We start from the raw sequence: 22,186 nt of genomic DNA, 5'->3' as shown, positions 1-22,186 counted from the left end.
TTACAAAAGAGTAAGCAAGATTTAAGCATAAAGAACTATGCACCAAAATTTAGCATATATACACACACATATGCAGTCATTATAGAAAGTTATAATAAACTTCAAAAATTATCAATGTTCAGCAAGAAGTTGCTTTAGACATTAAGCACCTCATTTCACTAACAGGTGAAAACTGAAACTAAACCACATAAAAACCCCCTATCAATGGCATTGCACACTCCTGTGTTGTTCTTGGATATTAGGTAAGTGTTATAAATCAGAAGAATGGGACGCTGTTTTCCAATTCAGTGAAATGGCAATGGCAAACATGCTGGCATAAGCAGTGACATTCCAATACATGAAACAAGTATGTCGAACAGCAAGTCAATTGCTACGAGCAGCAATGGAAGCATCACAGGAGAATTAACAGGGTGGGTTAACTGCACACAAGGCATCACACATTTTTTATTTTCTTGTTCAGTCAAGTGCTCCATGTTTAACTTCTTAATTCATGATTATTCTGTCCCATGCATAGACCCTTTCAGAGGAAACTCAGGAACCTTCTCAGCACGAATTCTTTCATTTAAAGGAAGAAATCAGTATCACCTTTTCAAAAATACATGGATAGGTCAACGATATTTGCTTCAGAAAAAAAAGTCAGTGCTAAAATATGCATACCATCTCTCAATTTTTTTAAAACACTACTTCTTTGCAAACTACTAGGAAAGCGAAGCATATGGACCCACAGAAAAGTTCTACAGTTCCACTGCTCTAAATAAACTCAATACGTTGTGACAACTGCATCAGATATATTTACAGCAACTTTGTGAAATTCAGAGCATCAAGAAATGACATTTTATGTCACAAGGAGTAATTCTAGAATTTTCTGAACATACTTGAAGACCAATGCTTTTATCAAAGTTAAGGATGCCACATCTTTGCACAATTCAAAATGAAAGGTCTCATAGTAAAGTAAGTCTAAACTGAAGGAAAATTAATTTCCTGTGACATAATTTTCCTTCAGAGTTCAAATCAGATGCTTAGCTTAATATGGATCTAAAAGAGAGGTGCATGAAAGATATACACTGATGAAAAAAGTGTTATCTTTTTGAAAAAAGACTTATTTGAAGATTAACAGAAGACAACTGGCAGGCTGTCTTCTCAATGTCATTGCAGAACTGAGTTCTTCGCTTTCAAGTTTACAAAAAGTCATGACATTATCTGCTTCTCCCCAAACCTTGCAGTAGGAGAACAACTGCAAGATTAAAGTTTCTCTCCTAGGAAGCCAGTACTATCACCTAGAATAGCTCAATGAAATACAACAGTTTCAGAATATTAACAACGTGTTTTATCCATCAACATTTGACTTTGTTATAGCTTGAAGCTGAGCAGATGCCTTTAAAGACTCTCCAACAGGTTAAAGGGGCTTTAACAATTTCCAGTAAATGCATTAAATTGTTCTATTGTGACATCCAAGTGGTAATGCCTTGTGATACAGTCTGCTGTAACAAATAAAGCTGTTCAGATGAGTTCATGCAAAGACTCTTGAGTCAATGAGGATGGGAGTGAGAAAAGAGCTTGGAAACTTACCCAGAGCAAAGTACTCAAGCCCTAAAGATAGGTGAAAATGAAGGGGCAAGGGGAAAGGAATAAGACATGGGAAAGAAATATTAATCTATTTTTAAAAGGAAATGAATCATTTAGCTTCCAAAGGTGAAAGTTGGATAAACTGAGGCAATTGGGTAAAACCTAAACTACCTAATATAAAAAAGTAAATGCTGCTAGGATTCAGTCTCCCAACCAATTTGCTGCAGTGCTCTGAACAAGTTTCCTAAATGCGCTCTTTTTTCAGAAGTAACAATTCAAGAAAACATTTTCAAAATAAGCAAGCCACCAGGTGTTTGCAACAAGGATTATATTTCATAGCCCACAAAGGACAACATAAATCCATGGTTTTCTGAACAAATACCAGTAACATCGCAAGCTAACCCATGAAACTCAATATAGACACCTAAAGGAGTAATGAACATACACACACAACTTTGCCTCATGAAAAATGATGTTCTGGACTCTGACAGGGCCCTGACACATGTTGGTTTTTAAATTTATAAACACTCATGTAAAAAGCAGGTTAAGTCCAAATAGATTTTCTATCTATCCCATGAATACTTGCTAATAAGAAATACAGTCTGCCTATTAAACTAACTTTTTTTAGCTTACTGTCTTTGATACACTATGCAGAACATCAGCTGGGACTGTAAGCAACTTGTACACCTCAATATTCTACAGCCCAGATTAAGTAATCTTTAGAAAAAGAAACAGGAAGAGATGGTAGATAAACTCAACTTTTAGAAGAACAGCAGGATTGACAAATTCAAATCTTCCCAAACCCAATCCATAGGTGTATCATCTATGGCAACTACAGTTTGTAGCAACTAGCACTACTGTCAGACGTTTTTAATTTTTTAAACTTTTGAAGCTATTTAACATGGTGCAAGAATGTTCTATGGCCACTTCTGTTCTCACCACAGCTCTAACATCTACCATCAAATGTGGGGAAAAGAACATTACTTGTGTTGGCATTTCAAGCTTCATCTGCTTACCACTGCTTGCTACTACTATTTACCTCAGCTTGTATGATACAGAAAAGTGGGACAGGAATTAGTTGCTTCGACCTTAATTAGAAGGTTAGTTACACATACTAAGTTTTGAACAGAAATTTTCTGTTACAGAGAAAACAGCTTGGCTTTTGTGACACAGCTAAATTTGATTTAACACTATCTCTCTTTAAAACATAATTATTTTGGACAGTTAACAAGTAACTGTTAAACTGTCTGGATAAGCATTTTAGTCCAACCACTGTATTTCCATCATAGATAAGACTTAGATTCTAACAGTCTTGCTCAACAGCAGAAATCTCCTCCACTTCAGTTCTAACTATCCAGCATTGCTCTTCCACTCTTCCGAAGGAAACAAATAGAACTTGCTTATTGACTACACTCATTTAACTGGGTAGGTAAAAAACCTGAACTAAGAAGAAGGGAAGAAGGTAAACATATTCCTGTGGAGCATACTAATGACCTACTTGAAGTAGTCTCAAAAGGAGAGAAAACCCTGTACCATGTTCCAAAGAAAGAGTACCAACAGAGTTTCCCCAGGAGATACAATCAACTCAGTTGGGCAGGGAAGGACCACAGTTTGCATGCACCTTTCTGAAAGAGTTTATAGAATCCAGGAGCAGCCTCTAGTTCAGTATAGAGAAAACATTTTGACAATACTCCATGTCTTCCAAGATGCACTATTGGTTCCTTTTATAATTTGAAATTACTTTTAAACCATACAATTAAATGTTTGAAACAGCAGAAGCACTCTTTCAAAGTCCAAACCTAACCATCCATCTAGTTATTCCGAGTGGGTCATTGATTAGTGAATAGGCAAAAGCTTTAAAACTCACAATGCTTTGAGAAATTTTGATGGTGCCAACAGAATTTCTAGAATAGCAGACACAAAGCACAGTAGTATTTAAAAAAAAAAATCAAAAATAGGTCAAAGGTGGCTTGTAGTAAGTTTGGCATTTAGAAAGTCAAGGCAGTGCATTCAAGCTTTCCCAGAACAAATGAAAAGTTCAAACCGAGGCGTGGGACTTCGTAATGCTTTAAAAATACAAGTCATAGAATCAGGAAGAATTTTTAATACAGAAGATTATCATAGCAGTAATTAAAACAAATATGCTGGATCTTTGCAGAAGGGCAATGCTCCAACATCCAGATCAATAAAATTGTTACATAAAGGCAAATTCTTCTATGCTAAAATGTCAGGCATTACTATCACTTGCTAAATATAAATTATTTCTTCACTTATCCGAGTAGATTTAGTAAGTATTACTGATAATATTCTCTAGATAAATACAAAATTTACAGAACACCAAGATCTGAACATCAAGATACTACACCTTCAAAGCTGAAAAACAAGTGTATCAGTTTTATCTGTTTAGTTCTATGTCTAGTTGCAATTATACCCAAAACTAGTCTCTTCATTTCTACTGTTTGTACTCTAGCTGGCATAGTAATTTTGCAATATGAATGTTCTAATTTTGTTCTGTTCAAGAAATTCTATAGCACCTTCAATTGCATTGCTATATGTACCACTTCAGCTAGTTTGGTTTTTTTTTTAAACCATATCCAAGATAACTGTTTGAAGTTCACTAACTGCTTCAGTGTATAGGGATAGGATGAACCTACAAGCAAAAAGATGCGGCATCTAATTCGAACACAGAAAAGCTACACAGAAGTCTGGCTTATCACAATGAAATCACACCTCAGGATGCACACACAAGTTGAAACTAGTTCACTGGCAAAGCAAGTAAGCTTTAAATTCTGAGAATTCAGTTATAGAGATAAAAGCACTTTGAATGAAGCAAAGTGCATGTTTTCATCAGGGGGTAAGTATGTAACCAAACTTTTCTATGTTTTGCTCTAACTTAAGTCTATAAAAATGAAACAGGAGGTATGACTAAGTTACATACCCAGTCTTATGTTGAAGAGGTTTGTTTTTACAGAGCATGATATTTTAAATTCAAGCAGGAATTTAGTCTTTGGAAAAAAAAAAATGTATCTGTTGTGTCAGCCCTTAGCACTGCAGTTATGTCCCACACACTCTACCACTCATTCATACACTTGTATGCAAAGAAATTAAAACTATTTATATCTTATTTTCCCTAAAACACACACATATTACGGAATAAATGTCCATACAACAAAAACTAGTGCTCTTCAGAGCTGTAAGTGAAACAAAAAACCCAACTGAATTTTTCTTATCAGTTATCTAAGTAGGGCAAATTCAAGCTTATTTACATACCTTAAGCTTTTTGTCTTTGACAGGAAAACTACAAAATCTGCGTTAACACATCTTTCTATACAAGTCCAAAACCTACTTTGCACAGACTGAAAGAACAGACAATACCTGCTTTAGTTCTTCTTTATATATTTATGTAACTATCTCAGAGCTCCCTAACATTTTTCATTTGCCGTGCTACACACTTCACATGTTGCATAGCAAGTTTCCAACAAAGCATTTACAAAGACCCCAGAAGAGTCAATCCATTTATGGGCTATTTAAGCTGCAGCTCTAACAGCACAAGTCATTTGGTGCTCTTTCTGAAGTCTGAACAGTTTCACACATGGATTGCCACCATTTAAATAAGCACACATTATATTAGAGTGCAGCCTTCTAGATATTTAGTTATTCAGTGACCTGACATAAGTCTAAAATAAATACTCAAGAAGATAATCCTTCAAGCTACTTGTTTCAACTTAATAGTAATTTTAATCCATTTAAATCAAACTCAGGCAGCTCCCTTCAACAGGGTACAAGACTGAAAAGCAGACACACGTTTAGGTCATTCGTTCTCCTCCTCCCTAAAACGTGTCATGGGAAAAATGGTTAAGGACAAAATAATTTATAGCTTTCTTTACATTCTAAAAAAACTAGGAGAAATTTGGTAGTTATTTCTGCAAAACCCTTCATCTGGAAGTTTTAAGAGTCTTCAAGGAAAGAAAACATACCTGCTATAGGCACATATCCAACTCCTTGCTGATATACAGTGGGCATCAGGACCACTGGCTGGGGCTGCATCATCATGGCAGCTGGCAAAGACTTGACACAAAACACACAGATTAGAACTACTCAAGAAATAGCAAACCTAAACCAGCAGTTAAAATAATTAAAACAGTATTTGCAAACAAATTCTCACATTGCAACCACGTTCCATATTACAATACGACTACACTATGTGCTAACCTATACTAAGCAAAACCTCTGGCAAATTAACTGAACGACCATCCTTTTAAATGACAACTAATTTGCCTGTAAATCAATATAAACACATCATGTGAAACTAGCTTTTTGCAACAGTTTGATAAATTTTGTCACTGACATTTTGTTACTGAAGGAAATTATTTTAAAATATGGGTTTAATCAGCTTCCGTCCCTTACGCCTGTGAAATGAATATACAACATACCCATCGTAAATTAAATCTTAAGAGCAAACCTGAATTTTATTAAAAGCAGTAGCTCCCACAGAGGTTCTAGAAGCAAGTTTTAGTTCAAATCGATTATTCTTGAGGTAAACCAGTACTTTAAACAAAATATCAATTCAACTCCCTTCCCTTTTAATACCACAATTCCTGTTGAGTTTAATCTTGGAAAATATTAAAAGGTCAGATTCTATGTACGGTACATTCATGGGCAGACAGTTTTAAAGGTTAATTACAAACTCATTTCTCTTAGGGGTAATGGAACAACTGCTCAGATATGGGGCAGAATGAATTACAAACAGCAGAGAACATCTGTTCCCAGTTGTGCACTCAAACAGCAGCTTGGAACTTTTGATGCTGTACAAGCATAGTAGGAAGCATTCAGGGCTGCACACGCTATACATGCTGTCCAACAGCTACTTAAGAGAAAGGCAGCAGAGGACAAAGTTGTCCATGAGCTGCTAAATGGACCAGTGTAAGTCAGAAGTTCATGACCAGGAGCACCAAGTGAACAAGAATGGAAATAAAAAAAATGAAGTCATCAGAAAGAGCATTCAAACTATCCAAGAAAGAGCCAAGACAGAAGAGTTTCCATTATTTTTGCTTTTAAATTGACAGGAATTTCTAAAGATTTAGGGGGGAAAAAAAGTTATTGTTAGACTCCACGAAGCTTTTTAAAAAATTATTATTGTTCTTAAACTGGAAGTGACAGTGACCATTTGACTTCTTTTTTATACTTCTGTTAGCACAGGAATAAGCTGAATTTTTGTAATTGCAAAACCAGACAAATAAATACCCATTTACCACCTCACCAAAAAGTACTTACTGCCTTAACTAATATTTTTGACTGCTATTTCCAAAGTTAATTATAATTATTTTAAATGCTAACACATACAAACACTCAGTAAGGTACCACTACCCAAGAAGCTTCTCTCCCTTCCTCTCCCAGCCCAAACTTGGCTTACCGTGTATGACATAACCAGATTAATCATTCCTTCCTTATCATCACCCTGCCTTCCGCTCAGGCTATACCATTCATCCTCCACATTTCCTTGTTTCAGAGACTCAGGAATTGTAATGTGTGTCCAAGCAATACGGTCATCCATTGAAAAGGCCCGCTAGAATATAATTAAAAAAACATGTTATCAAGTTAATTGTCCTGAAAAAAACAAGTCATCAAATTATTCTTTACTAGCACTTCCTTCAGTTTTATGCTGTTTCATTTTGCCAATTTTATTTTTAAGTTATTCCTTCTGAAACTACTACATTGTCAGCAAATATTTTAGCCATCTCCTTTCCAACAAGGATGCATTATGGTTTAAGTGGGATTATTGATTGATTGCAGATATTTAATAATAAAGTGAAAACCTGAAGCAGAACACTTCTAGAAATAGAACATACTAATATCAGCATAGTCTCTGTGAATAGTGAAATCATATCAGAGGCCATTAAATTAATGTCAACAGCTTCTGTTTACTAGGACAGGCTGTGAACTCCGGTAATTCAAGGGCAGATACAAGGACTGATCTGCCACCCGTGTTGCAGCAGTGAAACAGATACTTCAACCCATCAACTAAGCCCACAAAACAGCATCCAAAAGCCTCACTTGTGTAACAGCCACACAGCCGCTGCAGTGTCAAGTTTTACTACACACAGTAAGAGAGGCAGCAAAAAAAGACAAATCACAGACTTTAGCCTCAGTTGTAGCCTCTAGTTTCTGCTAATAAATCCTAGTGACTACACAGTCTGTATTTGACAGTTTTATCCTCAGCATTTTCCAAGCTCCTCCTGGGTTAGAGTAACACTTAAGAATTTCTGAGTAAAACAGCATTGCATAAACAGGCTATTTTTAATAGGGACAGTACAGAATACAAGGCTGTGGGGCATTCTGATAGCAAAGAGGAGCTTAAACACCATTCAGACATTTTTGCTTCTCTTTCTTTGCAGGGAACCTTGCTAACGGCCCTTATCAGCTACCAAAGGAAAAGTAAGAGCTCTGACATTCTTGGGGAAGCATGAAGCCTTATGCATTGCTGCTCTTGGGATTCTGAAAAATTTTTGTCACCTCTCAGAGAGCACAGCTAAGAAGCAGCCTTTGGTAACTCAATCTTTTCTTGCAAGGTTCACCCAAACCTCAGTCCAAGCAAGAGATGGAGAGGGGGGGAAAAAAAATAGATGGTTCTGACCTCATCAAATATCTCTAGATAAAAAGAGTCCACACCCGGGGGAACAGTGCACTGAATAACTTTGTTCCAGCGGGGGTTCTTGGCTCCATTATGTGCTGTTGGAGTTTCATACACAGCATACCCCAGCCGTATTCGACAATATGGATCCATGCGGGTCATTCCATAGTTCTTTGCCAGTTTTGCCTGGAAAGAAAAGAAAGCCTATAAGTGGACAATATTCACATTAACTTGAGAAGTTAATTACTATTAGAGTTCATAAAGAGAATCAAACACTGAACAAAGAACTAGATTCACTTATGAAGTAGGAAGGAAAAAAAGAATCAAGAAAAACAGCATTCAGATTAACACATAAGCCAACGACACCATTCAATGTCTGGGAAACCTTGAAAATGTCTGTTGTAGAAAATAGGTATCTTCACCATAGCTAAAATAAGTTACTTCATACCAAACCAAAAGATACATTATTACAGGGAAACAGTAACAAGTTCATTTTTTGCTAGGTGTCTGCTCTCCGATATACAATCATAAATTTAACATGATAGGTGGCCTGTCCTCTTTCACTGAAGGATGAAATACAGAAATCCAGTAGCTTCAATATCACACAACACAAAAGCACAAACTGCAAAAGCAGTTCAACTGCGGTAAAAACTAGTAGATCACACTTTTTAAAGTGATTAAAAAACTTACTTAATTCAGTGTGTGCATTTGATATTACTTAATTCAGTGGGCAACTTAAGTTTTATGTTACTATAAAAACCGATACTGTATAGAATCAGAAGATACCCAACATAATCTTGCTGTAACATTAGAGGAATAGAACAAAACAAGTCGATGACAGTCCTGAAGACAACACTGAGCACTGTTGCATAGCTATGCCAAAGTAAAAATCAGATTATTTGGACATGCTGTTACTCTGATCTGTACTAGAGCAGCCTATAGTTCCTTTTACAGTAAGACAAGCGACAAAACAGGGTGCCTAGGATGCCTTCCACCTGCAGGACATTTAAACAACTGCAACAATTGAGACTTGCATAAGATTTAATCACAATGGCTGCAGCTCTGGCCTGGAAAGCTCTTTTCTCTTTCAGGGCACATGCTGGTTCAACAACCCATATATTAGAGATGGTGAGAAAGGTCTAAAACTGTTTCTTGTAAATGTGGGCTTAACAATTAAAGTAGGAAAGTTGGCACCTAAATTATGCACTCTCTAGACTCTGAAGTCCTGAAATTAAGCAGTTTGTCATAAAACTTCACCAAAAAGAGCATATAAATTGTCTAGTAATTTAAGAGGACACAATCAACTGTGCTTAGACAGTCACCACCATTCCTATATATCTGCAAGACAAAAAAAAAAAAAGGAGTGAATAACCTTCCCAAAACATTTTCTGATCTTCCACCAGTTTATTAGTAACAGAATTAAGGCATGCTGCTCTATATACTTTATCAACACATATTTAAATACAAAAGACTTCAACCAGCTTTTCATGTTCTGCAGTTTAACTATGCCACGGTAACTAGCCTATCCAGAATGCCATGTGACTCAATACACCGCCAGGATTCCCACAGCATTCTTGCATGAACTCCCAGACAGGACTGTCTCTTGGGACACCACAGGGTTGTACTGCCATTCAGAGGGACCTTGACAGGCTAGAGAAGGGCTGGGACAGGAATCTCAAAGTTCAACAACTGAAAACACAGCGTTCTGCCCCCGAGGAGGAATAACCAAATGCGCAACTACAGGCTGTGGGCCAACTGGTTGGAGAGCAGTTTTGCAGAAAAGGACCTGGGGGTCTTGGTGGACACCAAGCTGGAAAAAAGCCAGCAATGCTCCCTTGCAGCAAAGGCAGACAGACAACATCCTGGGCTGCATTAGGAAAAGCAGAGCTAGCAGCTCAAGGAAGATGATCCCTTCTGCTCAGCACTGGGGAGACCATATCTGGAGTACTGTTCTCTTCAGTTCTGGAGTGCCCAGTAGAAGACATAGTCACACTTGAACAAGTCCAGAAAAGGGCCACTAACACAATTAAGGGTTTTACAGAATCACAGAATAGCTGAGGTTGGATGGGACCTCTAGAGATTGTCTAGTCCAAGCTCCCTGCTCAAAGCAAGGTCAAATGCTCAGGCAAGTTCTGAGTATCTCCACGGATGGTGGCTACGCAAGCCCTTTGGGCAACCTGTTCTGATGTTTGACAACTCTCAGAGTAAAAAGGTTTTTCATATGTTTAAATAAAATTTGCTGTATTTCAATTTGTGCTCAGTGCCTCTTGTCTTTCCTCTAGATAGCACTGAAAAGAGCCTAGCTGTCTTCTTCATAAATTCCTGATGGCAGAAACTACTCGTTGCTAAGATTCTGATGAAGACTTCCCCAGCTCTCTTGGCCTTCCCTTGTACGTAACATCCTCCTTAATCCTTGATTAAGGGACTGGGGGGGGGGGGTAGTAAGTGTGGGATGATATCTGGACTAATACTCCAGAGGTCCCCTCTAATCTCAACTATCCTGTGATTCTATAAAAAGTAGTTACTTACAGACATGGCATCAAGAACAGCCATTAGGTTTTATTCTTCAAGCAAGATAAATGTTTTTTTCTCATCTGCGCAAGCACCTAAAAATAAATGAGGATTGAACCTGATAAAGACCAGTATCAACTCCATCAGTAACTCATCCAAACAGGAATCTGGATGTTTCTGTACATAGCCACTCAAACTGAGATGCAAAACTTCTTGGACATTGTACTGTTTGCCCCTTATCTGCTTCAGGAACCTCTACCATCTATACTGATTGGATCAACATCCCATGACCAAAAGCACTTTAATCTATCCAAGCAAAGAGCCAAAGATGAACAACCTATGGAGTAGCATGCAAGTTACTAAAAACTGCTAGAGAGTTAAATGAGACATGGTGTGTTGTTTGATAAATGTTTTGTTTCCTTACAGGCCTGAGATTTAACCTGAATCATCTATTCCTAGCTCTGGAAAAAAATTGTACTAAAGGTTCTTCCACTGTGCTCTAAGAGTAGTAACATTTTCCTGCTGTTCAACGTTGCAGAGAGGCTTCCAATCTTACACTCTCTGAACATATACTGGGAAACTCATCAGACCTAGACAAGGCTGCAGCTGAATGCAGTGAGCAAGTTCAGGTGTCTAGACCTCAGAAGTAAGAAACTTTGAAAAAGCACTACCCATGGTTTTCAAAGGAAGGATATCAGCTGTGAAGGAGCAAACTGACCAGTGGAAGATGTAGACAGGAAGGATCTGAACATCTTCTCCTGAGACACCCTATATAGGTTTACTCCCCAATAAGGACTTCACCACCAAAGCTGTAACTATATGTGTACTATTCCAGGCTTGGTGCTAAATTTGAGACTAAACATCTCTTTGGTATGTTTTTAGAGAATGACTTGACAACAGCACTTGTAAATAGATGAGATGTTTAAGTTAATATGAAGGACATCTGGTATGCTAACATAGAAAAACAGAATTGTGTTAAGACAGACAAGTTTTAAAACCTGAAATCTTACGCATAATGAATGCAGTAATATAGTACTGCCAAGAGATAAAAGAAAGGATAACAAGGGAAAAGAGGAGGTGGAAAATAAAGAGCTCAGACTATACACCTGTGGTTAATAAGAAAGCCTGCAGAAAGCACTAGGGAAAACAGCAAACGCATTAGAGAAAATGGGGGTGAATAGAGCAGTCACTTAAGGAAAAATATGTAAGGCAACTGCAGTTCCCTACAATATTCTTAAAATTGCTAGTGTCTTTCAATATTTAGTGTTTCTGCAGGAAGCCTTCTCAACAGAAGTTTTCAGAGAAACCTGTTCACTGCAACACACACATGAGTTTATTTATGTGCTGTAATAGCACAGTTTACAGGGAATTGCTGCACCATGCACGATGCAGCTCTGAAACTGGACAAAATGCTGATGTACAGAAACATGAAGCTACAGAAACTTTCAAAATTACTCATTCCCTATATACAAGTAATTTAGTAACACAAATTCCAACACAAAATCTTTTTGTGGTCACCAATCAAAAAGATTAATTGATTAATTGCAATTACTTGACTGTACAAAGATGGTACAATTTATACCTGTACTACAGTAATGCTGAGTCTGCCTACTGTACCCATTGGTCCTCCATACTGTAGCTGCTGAGCTGCCTGGGCATCCAGCTGGATTTGCTGTTGCTGCTGGGTTGGGGTAATGCGAAGAAAATCTTGAGGAAGCTCACCAACATACACCTTAATAAAAGAAAAAAAGACAAAAGTGTCAAACTTGAGTTTTCCACTTTCATAATGAAGAATATAAATCAAGGCTTAGCAAGAGCATTCAGCAGAATTTAGTCTAGTTTTGACAACATGAACAAAGAACTAATTAAGTGACAAGACTGCCAACTCATGTAGAGAATGTTCTCATACTCACTTTCAAAAACACTAATTTCCAACATAAGCCTCTGAAAAAAAAAAAAAAAAGAAAGTAGGACATACAGAGCCAAGGCTGCTCTGCAACTAAACATTTAAGTAGTCCATACAAAAGTCAGAGCTACCAAGTTTTACATCTCATTCACACATGACATCTGATGGCACCCAGCTCCTGCACTTATCGCTCATGTTGCACCCAGTCATTCTTGTGACAAGACTTAGCACACCACTTTCATTTGAAAGGGTCACCTTCACCATCACCTTCAAGACAGATCGTAAAGACAATGTCTCCTATGAACCAAATCCTTCAACATAACTAAGAATCCTTCACCGTAACAAAGATGCCCTAATGCTTTTCCAACGTTAAACACAGCCAGCCTGCAAGTAACCTTGGGAACAATTTGGGGACAAAATCCCACCATACTGAAAACCATAATGGAGGAACTCAAAATCTGGTCTATCACAAGAAAGAATCATGACAAAAAATTTAAAGTAGAAGTACTAGAGGAACTCCATCACATGTGCCAATCAGCAGTCACCATGTATTTTCTATTAGCTTTACAGTAAAAGAAGGGAAAGTTTCTACCTATTACTGTCAATTCAACAACTCAGATTGTTTCTAGGTTTTAAATGCTCAGTGAAACATTATCAATAACACATTTAGAGGGATAACAACAAAACAACCAGCATATCATAATAATAAATTTCAAAAGGCACATAAAGCGGCATAGAAAATTTATAATTAAGCTGTACTCATGTCTGTTGTCTATAGAGTTCCTTACAAATTTAATACAGAACTGTCCACCGCATCAAGACAAAAGACAGTGCAATTTGTTATGTTGCAATCCCACGCAAGATTACTCAACTGTACATCTGGCAGATGCATGCCTACAGAACATAATTTAAGAAGTTAACAGGCCTGTAAGACATAGCTTTTGAAGATTAGACAGCACTTGCACGTCAAGATTGTATCTTGGAGACAGAAACTGCAGCTCTTGCCAAATGACATTCGGTATGACTACTGCTATCTGAGCGCCTCAGGATCCTGGCAATGGTAGGTGTTACCTGCTAGAAAGGAAGTTATCAAAAAAGCTACGGAGGAAGTACTGAATGCCTGCTGCTAGGCCACTGGGAGGGAGAAGAGGGAATCAGTTTTGCTTACAAGCATCTTAAACTTCCACAGTTAAGATCCTAATTAGCTTAAGTTTTAAAAAGTAGGGGGGGGAAACAGGGGCAGAGCGCGACAAAATTAAGTTAAAAGATAGTGCTAATGTTAAAAGAATGCTTATTTAAGTTAGGCTGAAAATTAGGGTCTTGTAACAGCCTTCTCATTAGAATACATGTTATAAAAAAGGAATTAGTTTTAAAATAAAACATAATCCATTTAGGAAAGATTTGGCATTTACAACACAGCAGGTCCCCTCCAACTCTTGACCTCCAGGAAGTTTCAAATCTGGTATTATTAGTGTCTCTAAGAAAAGACATTATAAAGATTTACCATAGTCAGAAGAGGTGGCTGCAGCCCTGAAGTTACATTCCCATATGTGCACGCTCTCTGTGTCAACCTCAGAAGACAGGACAATGTATTTTGTCTCCACCATCTTAACACGGACATGAGAGCTTAATTCACTCACAATCGAAGTCTAACAATATCTTTCACTTTTTAAATTTTAAGTCACCAAAATACTGCTCCAAATTAAAACAGAGAAACTAGCCTCTGTACTGAGGTCCAAAAGGGACAAACAAAATCTGTAAGGGAGACCAAAGGTTTCTTTCTTAAAGCATCTAAGCTGATTTTAGGTCATTCAGTTCTCTCACACAAAGCTATATTCTCATCCTGGAATTGCAGAGCAGACATGCACAGAACCTGAAAACAGCTAGTGTAGCTAAACTCTCAAAAGATCCGAGTGGTAAACCCCTCCAAAAGGAAGAGTAAGGAACAGGAGATGCATACGCTCCTATCTTAAATGTTCAGCTCTGACTGACATCTGGTACACAAGTCCTGGTGATATATTCAGTAAAATATTTAGGAGAGATGCTTATTGAGGAAAACACATTACTCAGTAAGTTCTTATGCTAATTATCAGTTGATTCCATATTGATGGAAACAAATCAGTAGTGTGCAATCTTTTCATCTGTAAAAACAGGCTCATTTACGTCTTCCTCAAAGCATTTAAAAGCAGACACAGAATTGCCACCTCCAAACCTGAATCAAAAATACGAAGTTACATAATCAGAGTTCAACCACAGTTTTTGTTTTTAAAGCAAGGAGAACATAAGTGACAAACCTACTCAACACCCACTTTAAAACAAATGCACTTCCCTCTACTATAACATTTAAGGAAGAATGTGAAATTCAAACCCGCTCTGCCAAAAACTGTAGAATAAAGTCAATTCAATTTAACATTTGAATTTTACTAGCACTCTTTCTTCAAGCAAGACGCCAATATGACAGTGCTATGATAGAACTACAATTCTGAAGACAAATGTTGAACAGGCATTCATAAAAAATAAGTCGGCCTTGCAATTACTTCCTAATGAACTTTACTGACAGCATTGCATATCAAAAAACACAAATTATCTAGAAATGGATTAACATTGCCCTTCCTATCTGCTCAAACCACCCATGAGCTAAATTTGAGGATCTTCAAAGTGAGAAACACTGCAGGTATAAAAATTGCATCTCAACTTCTTCAAGTTGAAGGCGGTGTGATGTCCTACAGATATTTGAGCTGTCTCAGTCTCACCTGCCTGTTTCTTTTCACTCCCATTTCTTGTGCAACATTAAATGGTGCCAAGGCAGGTGTAAAGTACCCTAGTGCAGAGGGCTGATCAGAAGAAATGAAACAAGGGTTGGAGGTAAAGAGAAGAGGAGGGGAAGTCACCAGGACCCTTACCTCGCTCACTGATCATGTGAGTTCTACATAAGGAAGGGAAAGGGGATGCAGAGACAAGGACAATCAAACGCCCTGATTTATGGAACCATATGCCAAGACATGATAAATTCAGGAAACCTTAACTAAGGTTTCCACACTAGCAATTACTAAGGAACTCTGACACTAGGCGTCAAAGTTTCACATTAAAGAGCTTTACACACTTAGCTACTCAAAAAAGTTCTATTCTCCTTTAAATGGTTTTACTGTTTTTAAGAAAGAATAAGTGAGTGAATGAGAGAGAATTTTGAACTATTATTCTACGTTTTGCACACTAAAGAAAAGATTGGGACCAGATAGGATTCATCCAGAAGTACTGAAAGAGCTAGCTAGTATTTTTCCAAGGCTACTCTTTATCATCTTCAAAAAAGCATGAAGATTAGAGGAAGTCCCCTTAACTGGAGAAAGGCAAATCTCATACCCAGCTTTCAAAAGTGCCAGAAGGATGACCTGAGGAACCACAGGTCAGCTTCACTTCAGTTGCCAAGAAATTCATAGAGCAAGTCCTTTTGGAAGCCATTTCTAGACATATGAAAAAAAAAAACAGACTAGGAATAGCCAGCCTTTAAAAAAAAAAAAAGCCTAACAAGCCCAACTGCCTTCTACAATAAAAATGTTAGAACCTATGAACAATGAGAGAGCTGTAGGTATCAAAGATGGGTCATTACAATCCAAATGGGTGGACCACTGGGTGGATGAAAAACTGGCTGGGTCACTGAGCTCAGAAGTTGAAGTTCAGTGGCTAATGACACTGGAGGTTGGTTAAAAGCAAAGTTCCTCAGAGATCTGTACTGAGACTAACTTATGTGTCTAATATTTTTCCTTATCAGTAACTGGAGGTGGAGACAGAATTTACCCTTATCAGTTTTGAGATGACACCAAACGGGGCAGGGGAGGGGGGGTGGGGGGTGTGGGAAATGACTGGTATACTTGAGGACAGGATCAACAACCAGAGACACAACCAAATTCACTAGCAGGAATCTCATGAAATTCAACAAGAAGTGCAAAGTCCTGTATTTTGGACAGAAAAAAATCCCTGGCACCAGTACAGACTGAAGAACAACTGGCAGGGCTTCAGCTCTACAGAGAAAAACATGTGGGTCCTTGTGGAGAACAAGCTAAACATGAATGAGCAGAGCACGCTCACAACAATAAAGCCTAACAGCATACTCCAGTAGATCAACAAAAGCCTAGCCAGTAGGCTGAGGAAAGCAATTGTTTCCCTTTACTCGGCACTCATTAGACCACATCTGGAATACTGCAACCCGTTTGGGGCCCAGCAGTACACAAAAAATGATAAACTTGAGTGAGCCCAGCAAAGATCCACCAAGATGGCCTACGAAAGGGCTGTAGCACAAGACTTGTGAGGACAGGCTGAGAATTTTAGAGTAGCAGAAACTTAAGATGAACCTTGTAGCAGCTTTCCAGTATCTATGAGGAGGTCATTAAGAAAACAGAGCCAGGTGCTCTTCTGAGATGCAAGGCAAGAAGAAAGGAGACCTCAACTGTGAAACTGAAACAGAGGAGGTTTGACATGAAATAAGGAAAAAAAAAATTCACTGCAGGGACAACCACAGAGAGGAACAAATTGCCCAGGAAGACCGGAAAAATGACTTTTGAGGTTTTGAAGATCCCTGCAGCCTGGTCTGAATTAAAAATTGACCATGTTTTTAGCAAAAGGTTGGACTACATGGCCTCCTGAAATCCCTTCTAACCTGAACTGTTCTGAGATTCTATAGAACTCGCGTTGTATCACCACACATCCCCAGTTAAACTCCTGTAGAATTTAGTCAGAGGCTCTGCTTCAGAATTTCAATTTAGAGACAGACAAAGGAAAGAATATAACAGCAATTAAGTTTACTACATTTACAGATTTTTGCTTGGGTTTTCTGTTTGGGGTTCGGGGGGAGGGTGTTTGTTGGCTTTTTGTTTGTTTGGGGTTTTTGTTTAAATATTACTGTTGCCAGAAATTTCCAATCTACTTCATCACTTCCGTGGCTTCCATATGTCTACCTGTAAAGGCTTTATGATTCTATAGTCATCATCTTAATAGCCATCTTTCCTCCAATTACACCACGTATATTTAGTCTTGACTAAGTATTTTGCCACAAGCTACTGCCTCTGTATTTTCCCAGTACATCTAAAACTGTCCAAGAGATTAAGATTTAAATATTTGTAAAATATTTAAGCACAACTGTTACCAAAGACAAGAAAGTTTGGGTTTACCGAATAAGAAATCAATATGAACCATTTGATTACAATCAAAAAAGATTCCCTTCTTCATTAAAGCAATACTTTGAATTCCTGCTAAGTATGGCAGGAACTACCGTGTACAAATGAGTTAAAAATTAAAGATAGAGTGAGTGTCTGTAGACATCTCAAATTCAAGAAGCATTTATAGCATATTTGAGTTGCACGGATTTTGGTCTGCACTCAACGTAACAGAGGAATAACACTGGGAAAAGCCATAGAAGCAGCTTGAAGCAAGAAAACCCATGAAATCATATTGGGATTAGCATTAAGATAGATAACTGCCATTATTTCAGGAACAGACTTCTGATTTTTTTCTACTCTACCACTAGACATACCAATACAGATCTATCTTTCCTCCAAGGTCTTGGTTAAAAGAAAATGCCATTGAATGCAACAGAAAATAAGTGCCTTAAGGTATTTGATAGGGAGCAAGAACTTCAAAGCATTATGAATGCTGCCCTCAACATCCTTCCGTCAAAGGAACATGCTCCAGACATCAGAGCACAGCACTTGAAAATTAATTCACAATATGCTTAGAAACACTCAATGACACCTGACTCCCTCAACTTTTTAAACAACTTCTGAAATCCAAATTGATTGCAACAATGTGTCTTTATGAAGTTTCTACCTTCACAGATCAGGATAGTTATACTACATATATCCACATTCTAGTAAAAACAATATCTAATATAATACTCAATTACACCCAGAATTATCAACATGATTATTTTGGTGATGGAACTTTGTATTCAACATGGCTTGTGTGACAGCATATATCAACACTGGACAAAACAATCAGGAATTGCCTTTTTGTCACCTTCATTCAGAAAAAAAAAAAGATATAAAGTTTTGAAGAGTCTCAAGACAAAACTTCAAGTAAAATCAGAGACGACTTATGTAGTTAAATGACAGTATTAGGACAAGAAAAGAGAAGTAATTGGAAATATAGCTCACCTATTAGATTTCCAATCAATAGATTATTAGGGAAATTAGGAGCTGAAATCTAAGTAGTCCTAGCTTGAAACTTGATCTACTTTTGGAGGACCTGACATATTTGCCAGCATGATGAATAATCACAGAGATTAATTTTGTGTGTGCTTGGCTAGCTAAGGAATCACAAATATAAGCTCTTGGTGTCTCACACTTAACCTGAAGCCTGATCAAACTGTTTATTAATATGTCTCACTTAGCAGCCCTTACATATTCAGCTATGGTTTAGATTTCAAAAGCTGTTTTGTTCTCAAAAGATCACAAGATGGGAAAACACACTAATTCCACAACATCCTGAAAGCAGCCAGAGAAATCTATATTCTAGCAGAATATTTACCAGTGACAGGATGAATTCCAGCTCTGTTTCATCTGAAAAACTACACAGCAATCAAATTTTAATTACTCACCAGATAAGCGTTGTCACAATCTAGAAAGCACAGGTATAAGAACAGGACTGGCAACAGTATATTAGCATATTTTTTTTTCTTACCTGCATGAAACAACCTTGAATATTTTCTTGCCTGTTCAAACAGAAGGAGACAGAACTGTTCCCTGCAGCACTAAAGAGAAAATGTTTCCCAATCCTTTAGCACCGTTTAGTGGTTATTCATTTGTAATGCAGTTGTACATACAGAAACGAGTAGAATTCTATCTTTCACTCTAGAGAGAATTAACAAAGGCTGCATGTACCACATCAACATCTTCACCTGTGAATGGCAGCTTAATATTGCATAATTTATTCATTCATTTGAAAACATTCAGATCTCTAAAGTGGTTAAGGCAAGGAAGAAAAGCGTGCACAACAATGTCAGGAACACGTAAGAAAAAAAACCAGAAACTAGAAAGACAAAGTTGTACAAGATAAATCATCATAAACCTTTGCATTTGTCAGGCTGAAATCAATTTTAAGTAGCAGAAGATTGCCAAGAGATTATACAGGAGTACCTGGGTAATTCTAAAATAAGACAAAGAATAACATCCTAAGCATTGATGCAGTTCCTTAAAGAAATTTAAGACTAGGCAGTTATGATATTCAATATCTGCAAGATTATAGCCATGTCCAAGAAGGTCCTCACTAAAATCATATCTCAATCCAGGAAGAAGACTTCACCAAGCTAAAACAAGCAGATATTGAAGAATATCTGCAGAATACCAGCAAGGTGTTTAGCACCACAGGCAAGTAAAACTTCTCTCAAAAAGACATGCCATTCCTTTCAGAGATAGAAATATCTGCACAATTTCATCTCTCCACAAATCAAGACTGCAGTCAGGCCTACTGTTCAGCTTTAGCCAAACCACTTAGTTTGTTACCAATTCCTTCTATCCTTACTCCCACATAAATTCCCTCAGTCTCCCGAACCTTCTGCAAACATAGAGGATAACTAGAAGTGAAGTTACTTTTAAGCAAACCCTAACTATTTTACAGGTATTTATATTATTTTGAGCAAAACCTGTTACATACTGACAGAATTGTGTTTGGGTGCAAACACACCATCAGCTCTCAAACACCAAGCCTTTGGGGATAGCAGCTACCTAATTCACCACAGATTCTACCAGAACAGCACTCGTCTTTTCATGATACCATCAACAGACATCAAAGCAACTTAATTCACTTTTTTACCTTAATTCTCCACTTTTATTTCAACAACAGAACCATCATGACAATCCATTGTAAAAGGAATCTATTCTGGAAGCCCAGACAAATAAGGCATTTTAAGGAATTAAACTGATGATCATATAATATTACTGTCATGAGGTAACAACAGACAGTGATGCAGTTTTTCCAAAATTAGCAGTTTAGTAATTCACTTTGGTCTTTCATCAAGGCTGCATAAACACAGCAAAAAAAAGTAGCTGTTCATAGGAAATAAAATACATCCGTTTCAACCGACTGTTTAAGAAAATCTTACTTCACCTGCAGAACAACATCGTATTGTCAATTATTCCCAGATCCTTCCAGACAGCAGGAACTGGAACAGCACATCAACCGCGAGGTGATGTTATGCCGCAGTTACATACCACACAGCAGAACATCCCGGTGTGAGGCAAGATTATTCCTGGGCAAAACTAGACAATAACGCATTTCCAATAAACTATCAACACTAACTGCCAGAAGATTGTTAAATCGGTTTTAAGACTGCTCAGTTCCTCCCAGCACACACGCCTACAGGCTACCAGTGAAGGCATCTTTCAGCACGCTTCCCGTTCCAGCAGTTTCAGAGACAGCTACCTGAATCTGCCCAGCCGACCCATGAAGCCTGAAAGCTCCACTCTGCTTCAAAGAGAAGGAGGTTTAGCTGTGGTTTAGTTTACACCGTCCCCTCCTGCGTAAGGCCCTGGGACACCGCACGGGCAGAGGAGCCTCTCCGAGCCGTACCCGCAGATCGGGGGGACTTTGCCCTCCCCTGTCCCACAGCCTTCTGGCAAGGCACAGAGCCAGGAGGGGAGGCAGCGCTCCCTTCCCCCGCCCCGCCCCCGTGTCGCGGCAGTCGGCAGAAGAGAGCTCTTCCCTCGCCGCTCGAGCGGAGCGAGCGCAGGGTCGCAGCCGCGAAGGGCGAGTCACCCTCCCGCCGAGGCCCGCTGGCAGGAGCCGGGCCCAAGCCCCGAAGGGTCCCGGCCGGGCCTCACCAGCCCAACGCGGGGCGGCCGCAGGAACTAACGGAAAACGCCCTTCGGTGGTCCCTGCGGCTGCCCCTCGCCCGGCAGCACTCACCGGACCCCGCTGAGTAGTGACGGTGGTCGCCATGGCGCCTCCGGCGGGCCCAGACCCTTCCTCCTCCCTTCCGGCCGCTACCGTTACTGCGCCAGCGGCCACCGCCAGCCGTCCCTCCGCGCCGGGCTCCCGTCAGCTGACCCCGGCCCCGCCCCGGCGGCGCAGCCCGCCCCGCCCCTCCCGGCGCCGCGCCGCGCGCATGCGCCGAGGGCCCGCGGGCGCCCCGCCCCGCGCATGCGCCTCGCGACTGCCGGCGGCGGGAGGGGCGGGGCGCGCGGGGCCCGCCGTGCGCATGCGCTCTGCTGCTCTGCGGCCGCCGCTGCGGGGGGGCGCCGCGCGCGCGCGCGCTGGGGGGCGCTGCAGCGCTGGGGAGGAGGCGGCGGTCGGACATCTTGGGGCTGAGGGAGCTGCGCCCCGGCCGCGGGGAGGAGGAGGAGGAGAGGGTGGGGGCTTTGTGTGGGGGTGTTCGGTCAGGGGGGGCGATGTCTGTGAGGAAATGACCTTTTGCTGTGTCTGTCCGCTGGACGGCTGGCCCAGCGCTGGTGGTTTTCCAAAGGGGAGACCGTGACCTCCCTCAGCTTGCTGAGCAATTGCAGCCCTTTCCAGAAGAACAAAAGCAGCTTTAATGTTCATCTGAGTGCTGCTTTGGGAGATAAAATCTGATCATTTAAAAGCCT

The 22,186-nt window shown here is 39.4% G+C and overlaps 1 protein-coding gene across 5 annotated transcripts in view; it reads right to left on the bottom strand.

Annotated features, from left to right (window-relative positions):
- TOLLIP (toll interacting protein) overlaps positions 1–21,647 on the bottom strand; it is a 29,307-nt gene extending 7,660 nt beyond the window's left edge. The window contains exons 1-6 of one of the 5 annotated variants that reach the window (XM_074885380.1): positions 21,510–21,647; positions 12,291–12,440; positions 8,201–8,383; positions 6,980–7,132; positions 5,544–5,634; positions 1,570–1,590 (exon numbers count right to left, since the gene is read on the bottom strand). In XM_074885380.1, the coding sequence (XP_074741481.1) occupies positions 1,570–1,590; positions 5,544–5,634; positions 6,980–7,132; positions 8,201–8,383; positions 12,291–12,440; positions 21,510–21,542 (631 nt within the window). In that variant the 5' untranslated portion in view covers positions 21,543–21,647. Of the gene's footprint in view, positions 1–1,569; positions 1,591–5,543; positions 5,635–6,979; positions 7,133–8,200; positions 8,384–12,290; positions 12,441–12,621; positions 13,190–21,509 lie in introns of those variants that run through there. The other 4 variants (XM_074885378.1, XM_074885381.1, XM_074885382.1 and 1 more) reach the window with 4 other exon arrangements.
- Positions 21,648–22,186: the final 539 nt, after the last annotated feature.

The sequence above is a fragment of the Strix uralensis genome, chromosome 15 (genome assembly GCF_047716275.1).
Source record: "Strix uralensis isolate ZFMK-TIS-50842 chromosome 15, bStrUra1, whole genome shotgun sequence".
Classification (NCBI taxonomy): Eukaryota; Metazoa; Chordata; class Aves; order Strigiformes; family Strigidae; genus Strix; species Strix uralensis.
Note: the sequence above shows the minus strand (reverse complement) of the source record. Positions and strands in the feature narration are given on the sequence as shown.